Source organism: Salmo trutta, chromosome 9 (assembly GCF_901001165.1).
Source record: "Salmo trutta chromosome 9, fSalTru1.1, whole genome shotgun sequence".
NCBI lineage: Eukaryota > Metazoa > Chordata > Actinopteri > Salmoniformes > Salmonidae > Salmo > Salmo trutta.
The window spans coordinates 19,395,809-19,415,690 of record NC_042965.1 but is presented as its reverse complement, the minus strand read 5'-3'; the positions used below and the strand labels follow the sequence as shown (position 1 = coordinate 19,415,690).

Sequence of the window (19,882 nt, the reverse complement as noted above, 5' to 3'; positions counted from 1 at the left end):
CTTCAGCTGTTCAGAAATATGAGACAGAGACATAGGCTACATCATCATGTTTCAGGAGAGGGTAAGTAAAGAGAGAAACGTGAAGGGAGATGGAGTATGAGCAGCAGCTACGTAAAAAAAAAAGAAGGTGAATAAAATAACACGGCGAATGTGATCCAGATCCGTAGTTTTGAGAAAGAGGTTTCCAGAAGGGCGGGGTGGGCATGGGCGAAAACGTATTCTCAGCCATGCCTTTAGATTTAGGTAGTAAAGGTAACATAAGTCAAACAATCAATATTCAGGTAAACAACATGGGTTTATTTCCTAATGACATGAGCACCATCTTATTATGAAAATTGGTATAGTACACTTCATCTTAAAAGTTAAGGTTTTTAGTTATTTGTCACTGCACATTTATTTGACCTTCTACCATGGAACTACCTGTATGCATTCAAAATAATATCTTTCAATGTGCCACAAACAATAGGCTACAGTATAAAATAAATTGGTCAATAAAAAACTAAAAAGGTTGACCTTAATAATTTCATGGTTACGTTATCACTACAGTTAAAATAACATGTTAAAAATTACAAAAGGGTTAAACTATCCAATTGGGCAGTGTTTTGTGAGTGTTCTGTGAGCACAAACAATAGTCATTGCAGTGAAGAGGATGAAGAATTCAAAGATTATTAAATGGCAGACTGATAGACCTACTAGAATTCAACTGGGAACTTGGCTAGGACAATCCCTCTACTACCTCCATATTGTAAGTGTCACAATAGTTGTCTCTATAAGGTCAGGATCTCTGTTTAACAACTCATCCAAAAGATGGACCCTTGTCTTGACTACACAAGAACCCTTTTACCCAACTAGGGCATTAGGATCTACTTGGACCAGAGGACAGAGTGCTCCTTACTGGACTACCACACCACAACTATATGCCTACAATATTTTCCAGTTATGTAGGTTGAAAATACCATATGCCATAATTCATATTCCCTAATCCCTACCTCTAATTGAACGCTTGGATGTTACACTCTACATTCTAAAGTCAATTGTTAATTTGTTTCAATAAATGATAACTAACAGCCATTTTCCTTATGCATCCAGCCCTAATTCATTTGGTATTATATGTGACATAAAGATGCTTCCTTCACATGATTTAGTCAAGCTGAATAAGGATTTTATGGAGGCTGTCACCAGGGGCCTCATTTATACTTGAACTTAGTCGTAAGATCATTTCCGACGGTTCTGCTTACATTCGATTCATAAAAGATACCGAGCATAAAAAACCTTGCTTACACAGGTTCTAAGAAGCCCATTTTGTAACGTACGCACCTGTGATCTATAAATCTAAAATGAACTTAAAATTGATGGCACCTGAACGTGCCTTACAATCCGCGATTTCCCCTTATAGAATGCTAGCACAAATGAGGGTTTAGTCAGGAAGAGCCATGGACCAAAAGAGAAAAGCAAACTTTTTGAAAGACGAGATCACGGCGATGGTAGAGGAGATTGAAGACAGGAAACATGTATTATTCGGTGGGTTGACAAACAAAGCCAAACAGGTAGCTTGGGAGTGTGTCGCCGCTGCAGTGAACGAGGTGGGGCAGCAAGACAGAACTGTGGCTGATGTGAAAAAGAAAGTGTCTGACCTTAAACTGCAAGGGAAAAAAAGAATAGCCCTACATAACCAGCAGGAAAAGCACTTACATCAAGTCTAGACTTTGCGTAGGGATAAGATCATTTCCACGTCGAAGTAAGGTTTTATAAATAACTACTTATACGTGGTTTTCTGCGTAAGTCATACTTAAGATCAAAATTGATCATAAGTCCGTTTTATAAATGAGGCCCCAGGTATTGTAATCGACATCAGAAGACAGAGGTCAATGCCAGGTGGATGGACTCAGCTACATAGTGTAGGTTACGGCTGTTGATAGCACTCACATTCAGACAGCCATTGGGATGCAGGTAGATATGTCTCCTCTTTTCCAAGAATTCCACTTGTTGGACTAAAGGAGACAGGTGAAGAGATCATAATCAAAGATTAAGGACATTCAACATGGAACATAGCACTTACGTAAATTACTGGTACCTACGTGTACAATAAACAGTATAGTGGACATGGACATATACTGTACAGTATAAATTATATGCCATTTAGCAGAAGCTTTTACGAAGCACGACTCAGCTTGGCTATAAGGGGTAGAATTCAGTTCAAGAAAACTGTACAACATGATTGCTAAAGATATCAAGAATACATTTCAGAATGAAGTGGATGAAAGCCAACTAGAGATGAAAATTGTGAGATAAAAATGCTGACACCAAAGGCTAGCTAGATAATGCAAAGAAACAAAATCAACTGTCTTGATGCAATGCCTAAATTGTCTACATTGTTTGTGGAAACAATAAAAAAATGCTGATATACAGTGCCTTCGGAAAGTATTCAGACCCCTTGACTTTTTCCACATTTTGTTACATTATAGGCTTATTCTAAAATGGATTAAATAAATAAAAATCCTCAGCAATCTACACAGAATGCCCCATGATGACAAAGCGAAAACGTTTTTATTTGACATTTTAGCAAATGTATTAAAATGATTTACATAAGTATTCAGACCCTTTGCTATGAGACTCGAAATTGAGTTCAGGTATATCCTTGAGATGTTTCTACAACTTGATTGGAGTCCACCTGTGCTAAATTCAATTGATTGGACATGATTTGGAAAGGTACACACCTGTCTATATAAGGTCCCACAGTTGACAGTGAATGTCAGAGCAAAAACCAAGCCATGAGGTCGAAGGAATTGTCCGTAGAGCTCCGAGACAGGATTGTGTCGAGGCGCACATCTGGGGAAGAGTACGGAAAAAATGTCTGCAGCAGTAAAGATCCCCAACAACACAGTGGCTTCCATCATACTAAAATGGAAGTTTGGAACCACAAAGACTCTTCCTAGAGCTGGCCGCCCGGCCAAACTGAGCAATCGGGGGAGAAGGGCCTTGGTCAAGGAGGTGACCAAAAACCTGATGGTTACTCTAGAGTTCCTCTGTGGAGATGGGAGAAACTTCCAGAAGGACAACCATCTCTGCAGCACTCCACCAATCAGGCCTTTATGGTAAATTGTCCAGACGGAAGCCACTACTCAGTAAAAGGCACGACAGCCAGCTTGGAGTTTGCCAAAAGGCACAAAAAGGACTCTCCGACCATGAGAAACAAGATTCTCTGGTCTGATGAAACCAACACTGAACTCTTTGGCCTGAATAACAAGCGCCACGTCTGGAGGAAACCTGGCACCATCCCTACGGTGAAGCATGGTGGTGGCAGCATCATGCTGTGGGGGATGTTTTTCAGCGGCAGGGACTGGGAGACTAGTCAGGATCGAGGCAAAGTATAAAGGCACAAGGCGAGACCCAAATGCAGACACAGGAGGCAGATGGTTGGAGTTTAAGATGTTTAATAAATCCAAAGGGAATAGGCAAGTGAATGGTTGTGGACCGGCAAAAGGTTATAACCAGATCAGAGTCCAGGAGGTACAGAGTGGCAGGCAGGCTCGAGGTCAGGGCAGGCATAATGGTCAGGCAGGTGGGTACAGAGTCCAGAAACAGGCAAGGGTCAAAACTGGGAGGACTAGAAAAAGGAGAAAAGGAAAAGTAGGAAACCGGGAAAAAACGCTGGTAGGCTTGGACATACAAGATGAACTGGCACAGAGAGACAGGAAACACAGGGATAAATACACTGGGGAAAACAAGCGACACCTGGAGGGGGTGGAGACAATAACGAGGACAGGTGAAACAGATCAGGGTGTGAAAGATGAACGGAGATGAACGGAGCAAAGTACAGAGAGTATCATGGCGCCGGAGAAGATAGTTGACATTTCACGTGCTCCTAACCAACTGTGTTTTTTGTTTGTTAATTTGTGTTGTTTGTGACTTATTTTTTTACTTATTCTGTACATAATGTTGCTGCTACCGTCTCTTATGACCGAAAATAACTTCTGGACATCAGAACAGCGATTACTCACCACTAACTGGCAGAAGTTTTTTTCCTTTAATGAGTCCGACTAGCACGACTTGAAGGACACACTGCTTTCCCAGGAACAGGCCCAAATCCCCATCATTTGCGTGAAGAGAAGACAGAGAAAATGAGGATGGAATTCGGGCTGCCTTCTGAAAATTCGTAGGCGATCGAATAAACCCCCACTGCCTTCCGTTCCACTAACTAACATGCAATCATTGGAAAATAAAATCGACAACCTACGAGGAAGATTAAACTACCAACGGGACATTATAACTGTAATATCTTATGCTTCATGGAGTCGTGGCTGAACGACGACTGTATCAGCAGGCTAGAACAGCTGCGTCTGGTAAGACAAGGGGTGGCGGACTATGTATATTTGTAAACAGCTGGTGCATGATATCTAAGAGTATCTCATGATAAGCTGTAGACCACATTATCTACTAGAGGTCAACCGATTAATCGGAATGGCCAATTTAATTAGGGCCGATTTCAAGTTTTCATAATAATCGGTGATCGGCATTTTTGGACACCGATCATGGCCAATTACATTGCACTCCACGAGGAGACTGCGTGGCAGGCTGACTACCTGTTATGCAAGTGCAGCAAGGAGCCAAGGTAAGGTGCTAGCTAGCATTAAACTTATCTTATAAAAAACAATCAATCTTAACATAATCACTAGTTAACACATGGTTGATGATATTACTAGTTTATCTAGCTTGTCCTGCGTTGCATATAATCGATGCGGTGCCTGTTAATTTACCATTGAATCATAGCCTACTTCGCCAAACGGGTGATTTAACAAGCGCATTCGCGAAAAAAGCGCGAAAGATCAATACACAAGTATATATTTTTAAACCTGCATATTTAGTTAATATTGCCTGCTAACATGAATTTATTTTAACTAGGGAAATTGTGTCACTTCTCTTGCGTTCTGTGCAACAGAGTCAGGGTATATGCAGCAGTTTGGGCCGCCTGGCTCGTTGCGAACTGTGTGAAGACTATTTCTTCCTAACAAAGACAGCCTACTTCGCCAAACGGGGGATGATTTAACAAAAGCGCATTTGCGAAAAAAGCACAATCGTTGCACGAATGTACCTAACCATAAACATCAATGGCTTTCTTAAAATCAATACACAGAAGTATATTTTTTTAAACCTGCATATTTAGTTAAAAGAAATTCATGTTAGCAGGCAATATTAAACTAGGGAAATTGTGTCACTTCTCTTGCGTTCATTGCACGCAGTCAGGGTATATGCAACAGTTTTGGCCGCCTGGCTCGTTGCGAACTAATTTGCCAGAATTTTACGTAATTATGACATAACATTGAAGGTTGTGCAATGTAACAGGAATATTTAGACTCATGGATGCCACCCGTTAGATAAAATACGGAACGGTTCCGTATTTCACTGAAAGAATAAACGTTTTATTTTTGAAATTATAGTTTCCGGATTTGACCATATTAATGACCTAAGGCTCGTATTTCTGTGTGTTATTATGTTATAATTAAGTCTATGATTTGATATTTGATAGAGCAGTCTGACTGAGCGGTGGTAGGCAGCAGCAGGCTCGTAAGCATTCATTCAAACAGCACTTTTGTGCGTTTGCCAGCAGCTCTTCTGTTTATGTTTATGACTTCAAGCCTATCAACTCCCGAGATTAGGCTTGTGTAACCGATGTGAAATGGCTAGCTAGTTAGCAAGGTGCGCGCTAATAGCGTTTCAAACGTCACTCGCTCTGAGACTTAGAGTAGTTGTTCCCCTTGCTCTGCAAGGGCCGCGGCTTTTGTGGAGCGATGGGTAACGATGCTTCGAGGGTGGCTGTTTTCGATGTGTTCCTGGTTCGAGCCCAGGTAGGGGCGAGGAGAGGGACGGAAGCTATACTGTTACACTGGCAATTCTATAGTGCCTATAAGAACATCCAATAGTCAAAGGTATATGAAATACAAATGGTATAGAGAGAAATAGTCCTATAATTCCTATAATAACCTCAACCTAAAACCTGGGAATATTGAAGATTCATGTTAAAAGGAACCACCAGCTTTCATTTGTTCTGTGCAAGGAACTTAAACGTTAGCTTTTTTCCATGGCGCATATTGCACTTTTACTTTCTTCTCCAACACTTTGTTTTTGCATTATTTAAACCAAATTGAACGTTTCATTATTTATTTGAGGCTAAATTGATTTGATTGATGTATTATATTAAGTTAAAATAAGTGTTCATTCAGTATTGTTGTATTGTCATTGTTACAAATAAATAAATAAATAAATATATTTTTAAATCGGCCGATTAATCAGTATCTGCTTTTTTTGGTCCTCCAATAATCGGTATCGGTATCGGCATTGAAAAATCATAATTGGTCGACCTGTACTATCTACCTAGAGAGTTTTCATCTGTATTTTTCGTAGCTGTCTACATACCACCACAGACCGATGCTGGCACTAAGACCGCACTCAATGAGCTGTATTCCGCCATAAGCAAACAGGAAAATGCTAATCCAGAGGTGGCGCTCCTAGTTCCCGGGGACTTTAATGCAGGAAAACTTAAATCCGTTTTACCAAATTTCCATCAGCATGTTAAATGTGCAACCAGAGGGGAAATACTCTAGACCACCTTTACTCCACACACAGAAACGCGTACAAAGCCCTCCCTCGCCCTCCATTTGGCAAATCTGTCCATAATTATATCCTCCTAATTCCTGCTTACAAGCAAAAATTAAAGCAGGAAGCACCAGTGACTCGGTCAATAAGAAAGAGGTCAGATGAAGCAGATGCTACGCTTCAGGACTGTTTTGCTAGCACAGACTGGAATATGCTCCGGGATTCTTCCGATGGCATTGAGGAGTATACCACATCAGTCATTGGCATCATCAATAAGTGCATCGATGACGTCGTCCCCACAGTGACCATATGTATATACCCCAACCAGAAGCCATGGATTACAAGCAACATCCGCACTGAGCTAAAGGCTAGAGCTGCTGCTTTCAAGGAGCGGGACTCTAACCCGGAAGCTTATAAGAAATCCCGCTATGCCCCCCGACGAACCATCAAACAGGTAAAGCGTCAATACAGGACTAAGATTGAATCATACTACACGACGCTCATCGGATGTGACAGGGCTTGTAAACCATTACAGACTACAAAGGGAACCACAGCCGAGAGCTGCCCAGTGACACGAGCCTACCAGATGAGCTGAATTACTTCTATGCTGGCTTTGAGGCAAATAACACTGAAACATGCATGAGAGCACCAGCTGTTCCGGACGACTGTGTGATCAGGCTCTCCGCAGACGATGTGAGTAAGACTTTTAACCAGGTCAACATTCACAAGGCCGCAGGGTCAGACGGATTACCAGGACTTGTACTGTGAGCATGCGCTGACCAACTGGCAAGTGTCTTCACTGACATTTTCAACCGCTCCCTGTCTGAGTCTGTAATATCAACATGTTTTAAGCAGACCACCATAGTCCCAGTGCCCAAGAACACTAAGGTAACCTGCCTAAATGACTACCGACCCGTAGCACTTACGTCTGTAGCCATGAAGTGCTTTGAAAGGCTGGTCATGGCTCACATCAACACCATTATCCCAGAAACCCTAGACCCACTCCAATTTGCAAACCGCCCTAACAGATCCACAGATGATGCAATCTCTATTGTACTCCACACTGCCCTTTCCCACCTGGACAAAAGGAGCACCTATGTGGGAATGCTATTCATTAACTACAGCTCAGCGTTCAACACCATAGTGCCCTCAAAGCTCATCAATAAGCTAAGGACCCTGGGACTAAACACCTCCCTCTGCAATTGGATCCTGGACTTCCTGACGGGCCGCCCCCAGGTGGTAAGGGTAGGTAACAACACATCCGCCACGCTGATCCTCAGCACAGGGGCCCCTCAAGACTGCGTGCTCAGTCCCCTCCTATACTCCCTGTGCACTCATGACTGCACGGCCAGGCACGACTCCAACACCATCATTAAATTTGCCGATGGCACAACAGTGGTAGGCCTAATCACCGACAACAACGAGACAGCCTATAGGGAGGAGGTCAGAGACCTGGCCGTGTGGTTCCAGGACAACAACCTCTCCCTCAATGTGATCAAGACAAAGGAGATGATTGTGAACTACAGGAAAAGGATAACCAAGCACGCCCCCATTCTCATTGACGGGGCTGTAGTGGAGCAGGTTGAGATCTTCACGTTCCTTGGTGTCCACATCACCAACAAACTAACATGGTCCAAGCACACCAAGACTGTTGTGAAGAGGGCATGACAAAACCTATTCCCCCCCAGGAGACTGAAAAGATTTGGCATGGGTCCTCAGATCTTCAAAAGGTTCTACAGCTGCACCATCGAGAGCATCCTGACTGGTTGCATCACTGCCTGGTATGGCAAATGCTCGGCCTCCGACCGCAAGGCACTACAGAGGGTAGTGCGTACGGCCCAGTACATCACTGGAACCAAGCCTCCTGCCATCCAGGACCTCTATACCAGGCGGTGTCAGAGGAAAGCCCAAAAAATTGTCAGACTCCAGCCACCCTAGTCATAGACTGTTCTCTCTGCTACCACGCGGCAAGCAGTACCGGAGCGCCAAGTCTAGGTCCAAGAGGCTTCTAAACAGCTTCTACCCCCAAGTGATAAGACTCCTGAACATCTAATCAAATGGCTACCTAGACTATTTGCATTGCTCAGCCCCCCATCCCCTATTTTACGCCGCTGCTATTCTCTTGTCATTATCTATGCATTATCATTTTAATAACTCGACCTACATGTACATATTACCTCAATTACCTCGACTAACCGGTGCCTCCGCACATTGACTCTGTACCGATACCCTCTGTATATAGTCTCGCTATTGTTATTTTACTGCTGCTCTTTAATTACTTGTTCCTTTTATTTCTTATTCTTATTTGTATGTTTTAAACTGCATTGTTGGTTAGGGGCTTGTAAGTAAGCATTTCACTGCATTTCATTTCACGGCGTATGTGACTAATAAAAGTTGATTTGATTTGAGAGATCTTTGATGAAAACCTGCTCCAGAGCACTCAGGACCTCAGACTGGGCCGAAGGTTCACCTTCCAACTGGACAACGACCCTGAGCACACTGCCAAGACAACGCAAGAGTGGCTTCGGGACAAGTTTCTGAATGTCCTTGAGTGGCCCAGCAAGAGCCCAGACTTGAACCCGATTGAACATTTCTGGAGAGACCTGAAAATAGCTGTGCAGCAACGCTCCCCATCCAGCCTGACAGAGCTTGAGGGGATATGCAGAGAATGGGAGAAACTCCCCAAATACAGGTGTGCCAAGCTTGCAGCGTCATACCCAAGGAGACTCGATGCTGTAATTGATGCAAAAGGTGCTTCAACAAAGTACTGAGTAAAGGGTCTGAATACTTATGTAAATGTTATATTTCATAAAAACCTGATGTTTATAAAAAACTGTTTTTGCTTTGTCATTTTTGGGTATTGAGTGTAGATTGATGAGGGGAAAAAACAATTTAATCAATTTTAGAATAAGGCTGTAAAGTAACAAAATGTGGAAAAAGTCAAGGGGTCTGGATACTTTCCGAAGGTACTGTAGGACTTGATTCAATCCGTATCCCTGAAGTACAGCGCTATAGCTCTGCATTCGCGGAGACTACATTTACAGGAAACGCTGTATATGCCGGCTCAATGGAAATTACCTTTACATTTTAAGCGTGCTCTGGCGCTGAACTTCGGTGATACTGATTTAATCGAGCCCATAGACAGGTACAGTGCTCTACCACTGTTTGAATTGGTTGAATGATGACAAATCCTGAACTTAACTTAAGCCCCGTTCCCATTGGCACTTTAAAGTCAACCCAGGTTGGGCTGGCCTTAAGTGGGCTAGCTCAAATTACATTTCCACTGCCTCCAGAAATGAGAAATTATGTAATGTTGTTAGGTAGCCAATATGTGACTGCAGCTGGCTTCGCTAATGTTGCTAGAGAGTGTGCAAAGCTGTCATTAAGGCAAAGGGTGGCTACTTTGAAGAATCACAAATATAAAAACTTTTTTGCTTACTTCATGATTCCATATGTGTTATTTCATAGTTTTGATGTCTTCACTATTATTCTACAATGTGGAAAATTGTAAAAATAACGAAAAACCCTGGAATGAGTAGGTGTGTCCAAACTTTTGACTGGTACTGTACATTAATAGGCTACTTGATGGCCAACAGAGGCAAATGTATCATCATTTTCATTGAGGACTTTTTCCCATAAAAAGAACCACGTGAAGGAGTTCCATAACTTCCATTTCAAATTTCCACTCGGGCAGCCCCCAAGAACCAAGTATGCATAAAACACTTTGTGTCACGTTCTGACCTGTAAAGGTGTTATTTGTTAGTGTTTAGTATGGTCAGGACCTGGCAGGGGGTATTTTGTTTATGTTTCGGGGATTGTTAGTCTATGTGTATAGACAAGGGGTGTTTGATTAGAGTGGTCTAGAGTTTTGGTATATGTTCTATGTTATGGCATTTTCTATGTTTATTCTAGTCACTCTGTTTCTATGTGCAGTTTTGTTCTTGACCTTCAATTGGAAGCAGCGGCTCCTCGTTGCTTCTGATTGAAGGTCCTATAATTAGGGGTTTGTTTGTATTGTGGATTGTGGGTAGTTGTATTCTGTTTTGTGCTTATCACATGACAAAACTGTTAGTGTCGTTTCCGTTAATTGTATACTTGTTTCTCCTTCTTCAATATTAAAAAAAGAAGATGAGTATACACTTCCCTGTTGCGTCTTGGTCCTCCACACACGACACGCGTTACACTTTGCTTGATAATGTTTCCTTTAAGCAAAGTCAATGTTAGAATGCAGTTTAAACTACCTCCGAGCGAATTTATGTAATGCGCTCTAATGCACCCAAAGTCATTTTTCAGTGCTTTGTCCCCATTATTTCTTGATGTGCATCAGCTCTAGCTTATTAATACGTTTTACAGAAAAATGGTTGGAAGTAGGTGTCTCCATAATGACAATCTAAATAGCCTACCTTCAACTAAAAAGTTGTCACAACGTGCGCATGCTGCTCCCTCTCCTCTTGCTCACTCAACACACACACACCATTCACTCAGCAACAGCCTGCATCAATGCCTGACAGTCAGCAGCAGGTCACAGTGAAATATATATATTTTAAAAGAAATTACATGGCGGCCGCAGTGCAATTTAGGAATAGCTCAAAAACCCGCAACCCGCGACCAATGCATTTTCACCCGCGACATCATTTTCAAAGCCCAATAGCAAAAAAAACGGGAACATGGAAACACTGTGTCAGCATCCAGCAGTGATCAGCTTGGTGGTTGCATAGTAACGGCATCACCAGTCCAAATTCTAATCGAGCTGGCACCAGTTGTGAAACTGACCCAGCTCAAATTTGGCCCTAATTTTTAGCCTTCCCTGTAGCTCAGTTGGTAGAGCATGGTGTTTGCAACACCAGGGTTGTGGGTTCGATTCCCACGGGGGGCCAGCACAGGAAAAAAAAAAAAAAAAAACATGTATGAAATTGTATGAAATGTATGCATTCACTACTGTAAGTCGCTCTGGATAAGAGCGTGTGCTAAATGACTAAAATGTAAAAATGTAAGTGCCAGTGGAAACGGGGCTTAATATGGTTTGCTCACCATTCAGCCCAGTGCAAGAGTACAGTCCACCTTGCTGGATCAGGTGATCCCAGCTGCCAGGACATCCAAGAAGCCTTAGCTTCTCTCTCAACCTCTCTCTGACCAGTATGCCCCTCTCCACCATACTCTTCACTCCTTCCTGCCTGGGACAAGGATTTACACAGAGGTCTATTTAACTTATCATGAAGCACTAGTTCCACGTACTGTAACCAGACTTTGTATTATCACATTTTATACTAGAGAAGCCTTGCAGACAATGCTATTGAAGCATAGACTAGCCATAATGACTTACCACTCCACATGGTGGGCAGGGTTACTGAGCACCGTGGCAACCACACGAGCTCCTCCGACAGATGGCCGGGACCACAAAGCCCTGACCTGCTTCTCGGCCTGGGACTGAACAGCTAGCAGTGTGGAGCTCTGCTTTAGGACACATAAGAGGTGTCCAACCCGCTCGCCTGCAGTAAGGACAATATAAGAAAATGCATTGCCGTACAGAGATTTACTGTCAATCTATGTCCTGGGGATCTTACAATCGTCACATTCGATGAATGTAAGAGACGTCAGTTGATAATACACTAAGAGACAAGTGAACCCTTGAAATGGCTCACCGTAAAGCCCAAAGCTGTGGGAGAAGGACTGGGCACACAGAAGCTCCATCCCCAGAGAGGCACACAGACGCACTGGCCAGGCGTCTTGTTCAAAATCCCCATGGCATAGGCCCTGTGCAGGCAATAGGAAGAAAGGGAAAAACCTACACCTCTGGGAGTGTAGAAGAGAGAAAGATGCAGAGAGAAGAATAGAGAGAGAGAGAGCATGAGGAGACTGAAGAGGACTACTATAACAAGTGTTTCTGCTGTAGAAATGCTACTCCCTGGGATAGACTGATGCCAGGACCTCCAAAGAAGAAGAAAAAAACATTGATAAATGACTTTGCCGATAACTTCTTTATTGAGGAAAACATTTACTTACTACAACTGTAATATGTGGTTGTCTCACCTAGCTATCTTAAGATGAATACATGAACTGTAAGTCACCCTGGATAAGAGTGTCTGCTAAATTACTAAAATGTCAAATGTATAACATCTGTTACATTACTAAAGACTGTAAAAACAGTTGGGTTATGGAGCAGTACCACCATAAGCTGTGTGAGGAGTCTCCAGTGCTTCTGCGAGAGGTCTGAACCAGTAGGGCAGTGAGCAGAAGCAGACAGAACAATGACACTCTGCTCTGGAGCCATCTCCAGATCCTCCATCATTTTTTGCACACACACACCCCTCTGCTCTGTATCCCAATACCGATACCGACGGACATCCTGGATCCCTGTTGCCTCAAAGATACCAGCCAAGGAATCTGCAGAAAGGAACATGATCACTAGAGCTTCAGCACCAATATCATCAGCAATACCAATACTATATTGCTCTACCCTTGTGATTGTGCTTTTAACTATGTGCATGCTCTCCTCCCCCCGCTACTTACCATCACAGGGGGAGGAGAGATAGACTGGCCCACACCAGACACCGCTCACATTGTACCAGTGCTTCAAGAGCTCAGCCCCCAGACGAACAGCCCCAGTACAGCCCACAGTCTGCACACCCAACACCTATAGAATAATGAGCACAGGGGAGGGGAGTAAAATCAAAATAGTCACAGTCATAATGTATTATCCAATGCCACTTACAAGCTGATGTTGATTGATTACATAAAAAGTAGTGTGTGGATAGGGAAGGGGTGGCCAAATTGTAATTACATAGGTTACGCTGTCGTTGAGCTTGTGAAAGGCCTATCTTTGTGTCCAGATGGCTGTTCTTGACTGATGGCTTGGTGCAGTGCTTGTTTAAAGACAGTTTCATAACCTTGAGCTATAAATCAGCATGCCACCTACTGTATGAGAAAACTGTGAGGATCACACATGAGATCAAGTTGATCCATGGAACATACACAGTAGGCAGCAAAAATTACCCTGTTCTCCACGATGGCATGGCAGTCCCTGCCCAAAACCAATTCTGTTGCTCTCCTGGTGAATTCTGGAAGGCCAAAGGATGATGGATACTCTGGACAGAGAGTGGGGTCTGTGCAGATCTGATGCATTATTTTCCCAATGAGCGGGCTCACAGAGGTCTGACCTTCCTCGTTGAGATACTCTGAGGTCCCAAAAAATTGTTATGACAATAAATATTTTAATGCTTAGGTTAGAATAAGCTGTAATATATTACCCTAAAATAGTAACTTCACATTGAAGCTTAATTAAATAATTATAAAATCTATATTATTTGATCAATAGTGATATTCTGCCATTTAGTCTAGTTGAACTCAGTCAGTGGTTCTTACTCAAAGCACAAGGACCTGACACTAGGGTCAGTGACAACAAACGCTAATGAGATGCATAGAAGTCAGCCAGCTGAATACATGAGTTAACTCACCTCTTCCCGCCAAGTACACTTTGCTGAGATGCGTGTCTTTCTTGAAGTCAGCCAATAGCTTGGTTTCAGGATTCGGTGCGGCAGTTGGAGTGTCGACGAATATGGAGAGAAGAGTTATTCCCCGGGCTTGAACATTTTCAGTGGAACCCACTCCACCATCACTATTACATGTTTGCCTCATCTTTTTAGTTTCATCGCCCTGTTCTGTCAGTACTCAGCAAGCCCCCAAGCCTTTGTTTATGGTTGTTGCTTAGCAACACAACATTCAATTTAAATACCGTATCTTGGCAACGTCTGTGAGGGATGGCTTCTACCGTTCTCTTATAAATATAAACGGTTTTCACTAGTTACCACAGCCATAAAGTCAACATTGGATATCGTAATAATTTCTAATAAAAAAAATATTGCTTGTTGGTTCTTAATTTAAGATTAGGGTTAGGCTTAAGTTTAGAAATATGGTTAGGGTTATGGTTAAGTTTAACATCTCATTTTAAGAAGATAAATTACAGAAATAGACCGGGTTTAGGATTTTGTGGTTGTGGTAACTAGTGACGAACCTTATAAATTGACAGGTTTGAGATTTCGTTCTCATTGACCGCTGTGCTGAGTAGCCTTCGCATCGACACTGAGCTGCAATTTTCCTAGGTTAAAAAAATAATGTAATCTTCAACCTAGCGATTTTCCAGGAAGTGTTCAAGAACAGGTAAAGTTGTGGCGTTTGCTTTCCTTTAATGAAAGTATGTCCTTTTCACTTTTTGGCAATATAATACAGTAAAAATGTAGGCCTATCGAAACAAAAATTTGCTTTTTTAAACATGGGGCCCTGCTCCTGTTCCTCAAAACCAACTGTAGAAACCCACAGAAGAGAGGATTGAAAAATATGAATTAGGTTAAACTGAACCAAAATAATAGGCCACTCCTGTCAACAAGCTATACACTATTTTGTGTGGTTTTAAATGTAAATGCTGCTTTTAAAATTAAATGTTTTACTCCATGTTCTAAGTACTCCATGCTCCTGATTGAACATTTGAACCATTCAAACCAAATTGGCCCTTTGTAAAGTAAGGCACAATTAAGCATAAGGCCCTTTACTCAAAGCCCCCAGAGTCAGACTGCATTGATGATGCCGACACAGCAGTTTTCCTATTGAATCCCAGTATAGTAGCAAGTGTAGACACATGGTTTCTGACTGAAGCACCTTTTTAAGATAATTTGCAAGTTAGAGGGTCGAGACTTTTCAGAACTTTGCAGCTAGAAATGTAACATATAGAGCTACTGTCTCATCTCACGTTTACATTCAATGCATTGCATTTTGCATTCAACAAGTGTGAACTTGGTGCACATCATTACAGAGCAAATAAAAGCTCACATTTGTGGTCACTTACAACATTTGAGGCAGATTGTTCAGACTCAGCTGTACACTAGGTGGCACTGCATGTTTAACTAAATCATTTTTGCTCCATTTGCAGTAGGTATACTTGAGCCCCTGATTCTTGTTGGAACCCTTCTTCACGGAATACAACATGTTGGTACCCTTTTGATCTTGGGCAGTGTGAATTATGAAACTCATGTTTGTTCTCTCTTAACATTTGACCTAATTTAATCTCCTTTTGATGCCAATAGATTCACAAGATCCAATAGATTCACAAGAACCTCATCGATCATCTAGTATGCATGCATCACTGTTGCAGTTATGAGATGAATACTCCCCCTGACCTACTGTATGACTGCACTTCACTGTGTGAATACATTCTTGTGTATTATGCAAGCCGATCGCTGCAGAGAAGCTGCCTGACCTTCAGATGTATCAGATAGGCATCTCTCTCTGTACAGTATGGCCGTGTACGACATCTGGCTGGGCTACTACTTACTTAAACTGCATACTGAGTACTAATTGTACAACATACTATTTAGAACATACTGTTTATTAAAAACAAATGCAGTAATGCTGCATTCATAACAAAGTGGGAAGGTAATTACCAGTTGTGAAGTCGTAAATACCAGTTAGATGCATTCACGTGATTTGAACTTTGGCAAATGGCCAACCACCTGTGTCAACCATAAATTACAGAGTTAAAGATGCATATACATTTAAAAAAAAAATAGTGACACAAGGAATAAATACACAAATAACAATAACAAATAATAATAAGGAGTAAAAATAGCATGGCTACAGTATGTATATATAGGTAGGGGTAAAGTGACTAGGCAACAGGATAGATAAGACAGTAGCAGCGGCATACATTACGTGGTGTGAATGTGTGTGTGTGTGTGTGTGTGTGAATGTGTGTGTGTGTGACGTCAGTGTAACTGGTGTGATATGGCTATCTAGTTAGCGGGGTGCGCGCTAATAGCATTTCAATCTGTGACGTCACTCGCTCTGAGACCTTGAAGTAGTTGTTTCCCTTGCTCTGCAAGGGCCGTGGCTTTTGTGGAGCGATGGGTAACGATGCTTCGTGGGAGGCAGTTGTTAATGTGTGCAGACGGAAGCTATACTGTTACATCAGTATGCATGTGTGCGCATGTGTGTATGGGTGTGGGTAGAGTCCAGTTTTTTTATTTCATTTTTTTACATTTATTTCACCTTTATTTAACCAGGTAGGCCAGTTGAGAACAAGTTCTCATTTACAGCTGCGACCTGGCCAAGATAAAGCAAAGCAGTGCGACAAAAACAACACAGAGTTACACATGGGATAAACAAACGTACAGTCAATAACACAATAAAAGGCAATAAATAGGCCATAGTGGCGAAATAATTACAATTTAGCATTAACACTGGAGTGATAGATGTGCAGATGATGATGTGTAAGTAGAGATACTGGGGTGCAAAAGAGCAAAAATAAATAACAGTATGGGGATGGGGTAGTTGGGTGGGCTATTTACAGATAGGCTATGTACAGGTGCAGTGATCTGTGAGCTACTCTGACAGCTGGTGCTTAAAGTTAGTGAGGGAGATATAAGTCTCCAATTTCAGTGATTTTTGAAACTTGTTCCAGTCATTGGCAGCAGAGAACTGGAAGGAAAGGCGGCCAAAGGAGGAGTTGGCTTTGGGGATGACCAGTGAAATATACTTGCTGGAGCGCGTGCTACAGGTGGGTGTTGCTATGGTAACCAGTGAGCTGAGATAAGGCGGCGCTTTACCTAGCAAAGACTTATGGATGACCTGGAGCCAGTGTTGATAACTTAGCGACTTTGTCGCTTTATTTAGCGAGTATTCAGACCCCTCTAGCGACACATTTTCAAAAAAATCGACTAGTGCCAAATCTAGCAACTTTTTCTGGTGTTATTGGAGGCCCCACCCCTGTCCCAAATCACTTACAGGCGGCCCAGTCCTCGCGCAGCAGTCCCTCCCAGCTGCAGTCAGAGCAGGAGATGTTCACCCTTCCGCATCCAGACTGCAAATGAATCGTGCATGCGGGAGGCCGTCGCTGGCTGATCCCGCCCTGGCTTACATTCAGGGCGGGATGTAAATGTAAAATGATCTTTGTCTAAAATAAATCACAGCACAAGAATAAATCACTGCATTTGACTCACACAGCCTCAGTCACTTACTCACCTTGTCCACTGTGTGTGTGCCTCTCTGTGACATAAGCTAAACATCTAGCTGGCCAGCTCATCATATCTCAGTCTAAACTGTACACTCAAAAATACAGAAAGGAGTGGGAATTAAACACTGAATTCAAAGGCTGGTTGAAGCCGTTTATTGGAGATGATACATGGGCATACTGCCTGTATTGTAAGGCTGATTTCTTTGCCAAACTTAGTGATGTAAAAAAACACATGACAACTCAAAAACAAACTCAAAAGGCAAAGCCTTATAACAATTCCACCCAAAACAAGCTGCCATTTACGGTTAAAAGAATTTACTCTGCAAAAAAGGCTGAGGCCACCATGGCATTAGCTATCACTGAACACTGTGTCATGCTGGCATGTGATCACATTGGAGAAGCATGTAGAGCTGCTTTCTCAGACTCCACTGCTGCTACCCACTTCAAAATGCACAGGACAAAGTGCACAGAAATGATTAATGGTGTTCTAGCACCATACTTTCTGAAAAGTTGGTCGCAGATGTGGGTGACCAGCATTTCAGCCTCCTCCTCAATGAGTCCACGGATGTAAGTGTTTCTATGTACCTTGGGGTTGTGATAAGGTACTTTAGTGACACCAAGCTGACAATTGTATCAACATTTCTGGGGCTTGTTGAGTTGGAGGGAGGAGATGCCAAATCTATAGCCCGTGCTGTTGTGGCTTTCCTCGAGAAGTATTGTCTTAAAAAAGAGAAACTCCTGGGGATAGGGACTGACAATGCCTCTGTTATGACGGGGATTAACAATGGGGTCCATAAAATGCTGAAGGAGGAGTATGGCCTCAAATATCTGGTTCTTATTTGCTGTGTGTGCCACTTGCTGCAGCTTGCTGTAAGTCATGCTTTCAATGACACCATCCCCCGTAGTGTGGAGTACTTGGTACGAGAGACTTATAAATGGTTTTCAGTGTCTCCAAAGCGCAGGGAGGCCTACAAGGCCATATATGAGACCATCAACTGTGGGGAGAAACCTTTACAGATAACCAAGGTGTGTGCCACACGTTGGCTCTCCATTGAACCCACGGTTTCACGCATTTTGGACCAGTGGGAGGAGTTTAGGCTGCATTTCGCAGTCACCAAGTCCAGTGAACACTGCTACATGGCTGAGGTTTTATACTCCATGTACAGTGATCCTCAAAACATATTGTATCTGACTTTGTTGAAGTCAGTGCTGGGTGAGGTACAGTTGGCCATCAAGGCTTTTGAGGGAGAGCAAGTAGATCCTATTAAGCTACTTGACAGCTTGGTTAGCCTGATCAAGTCTGTGAGCAGCAGGGTGCTGAATCCACTGGCAAATGTTGATGTACTCAAAGGGCCAATAGATGGATACATCAGTCCCAAACCGTACCTTGGTTACTTTTTTGAGTCAAAGGCAGCTGAGCTCCACCTGCATCTGAGGATGAAAAGGATGTCCGAAAGCAGTGTGTAGCCTTCACTATCTCCCTCACTAATGAGTTGAGGGTGAGACTGCCGGACAACATCGAAGCATTGCAGTACATGTCAATTTTCAATGTGGAGGAAACTCTAAAGCACAATAAGAGCACTGGAGAAATAAAACAAATAGCCAAGCTCCTTGGCTACTCCCCTGCAGAGATAGACAAGATTGTCCAGCAATGGCGTGCCATCCATCTTAGTAAATGGAATGAGACAAAAAACACACTGGGCTTCTGGAATGAGATTTGGAAGTTTAGGGATGCAGCTGATATCAACCCATTTCAAGAACTTGCCATGGCTGCTGTGTCTGTGTTGTCCTTGCCACACTCGAATGCTGAAGTCGAGAGAGTATTCAGCCAGATGAGTGTGGTAAAAAGCAAAACGCAAACTTAGAAATCGGATGTCCTTGCAGACCCTTAACTCCATCCTGTACATTCGATATGGACTGAAGCTGTCTGGTGAGGTTTGCTATGAGCACCAGCTGCCTGATAATGTTTTGCAGCTTTTTGGCACATCAGCTGCTTACTCATTTAAGTCAGCTCCCTCAGTTGCTGAACCTGCCATAGACAGCCTTGACCAAAATGACGACGACCCACTCTTTCTGTGAGCCAGCACAGCCTGTGTGTGTGTGGAGGGGGGTCTGAAAAAAAAACTATTAACCTGAATTAGGGCCAGACTAGTTACCATAATTTTCTCACATTGCCATTAACAGTTTTTTCTATTGTCTCTTTTTGGTCCATTTAGATTGTTAATGTGGATTGTATACAAAGAAATGTAAAAAATGATTTCGTTAAAAATGTTCATGTTTTACTGT

The 19,882-nt window shown here is 42.6% G+C and overlaps 1 protein-coding gene across 1 annotated transcript; it reads right to left on the bottom strand.

Annotated features, from left to right (window-relative positions):
• Positions 1–681: 681 nt before the first annotated feature.
• On the bottom strand, positions 682–14,241 carry got1l1 (glutamic-oxaloacetic transaminase 1 like 1). Its single transcript, XM_029762879.1, has 8 exons — positions 14,049–14,241; positions 13,588–13,769; positions 13,105–13,228; positions 12,761–12,978; positions 12,237–12,387; positions 11,918–12,083; positions 11,626–11,768; positions 682–1,991 (listed from the first exon to the last, which is right to left on the bottom strand). Exons 1-8 carry the CDS (start codon positions 14,227–14,229, stop codon positions 1,852–1,854), a joined length of 1,305 nt encoding a protein of 434 aa, XP_029618739.1. The 5' UTR covers positions 14,230–14,241; the 3' UTR covers positions 682–1,851.
• Positions 14,242–19,882: the final 5,641 nt, after the last annotated feature.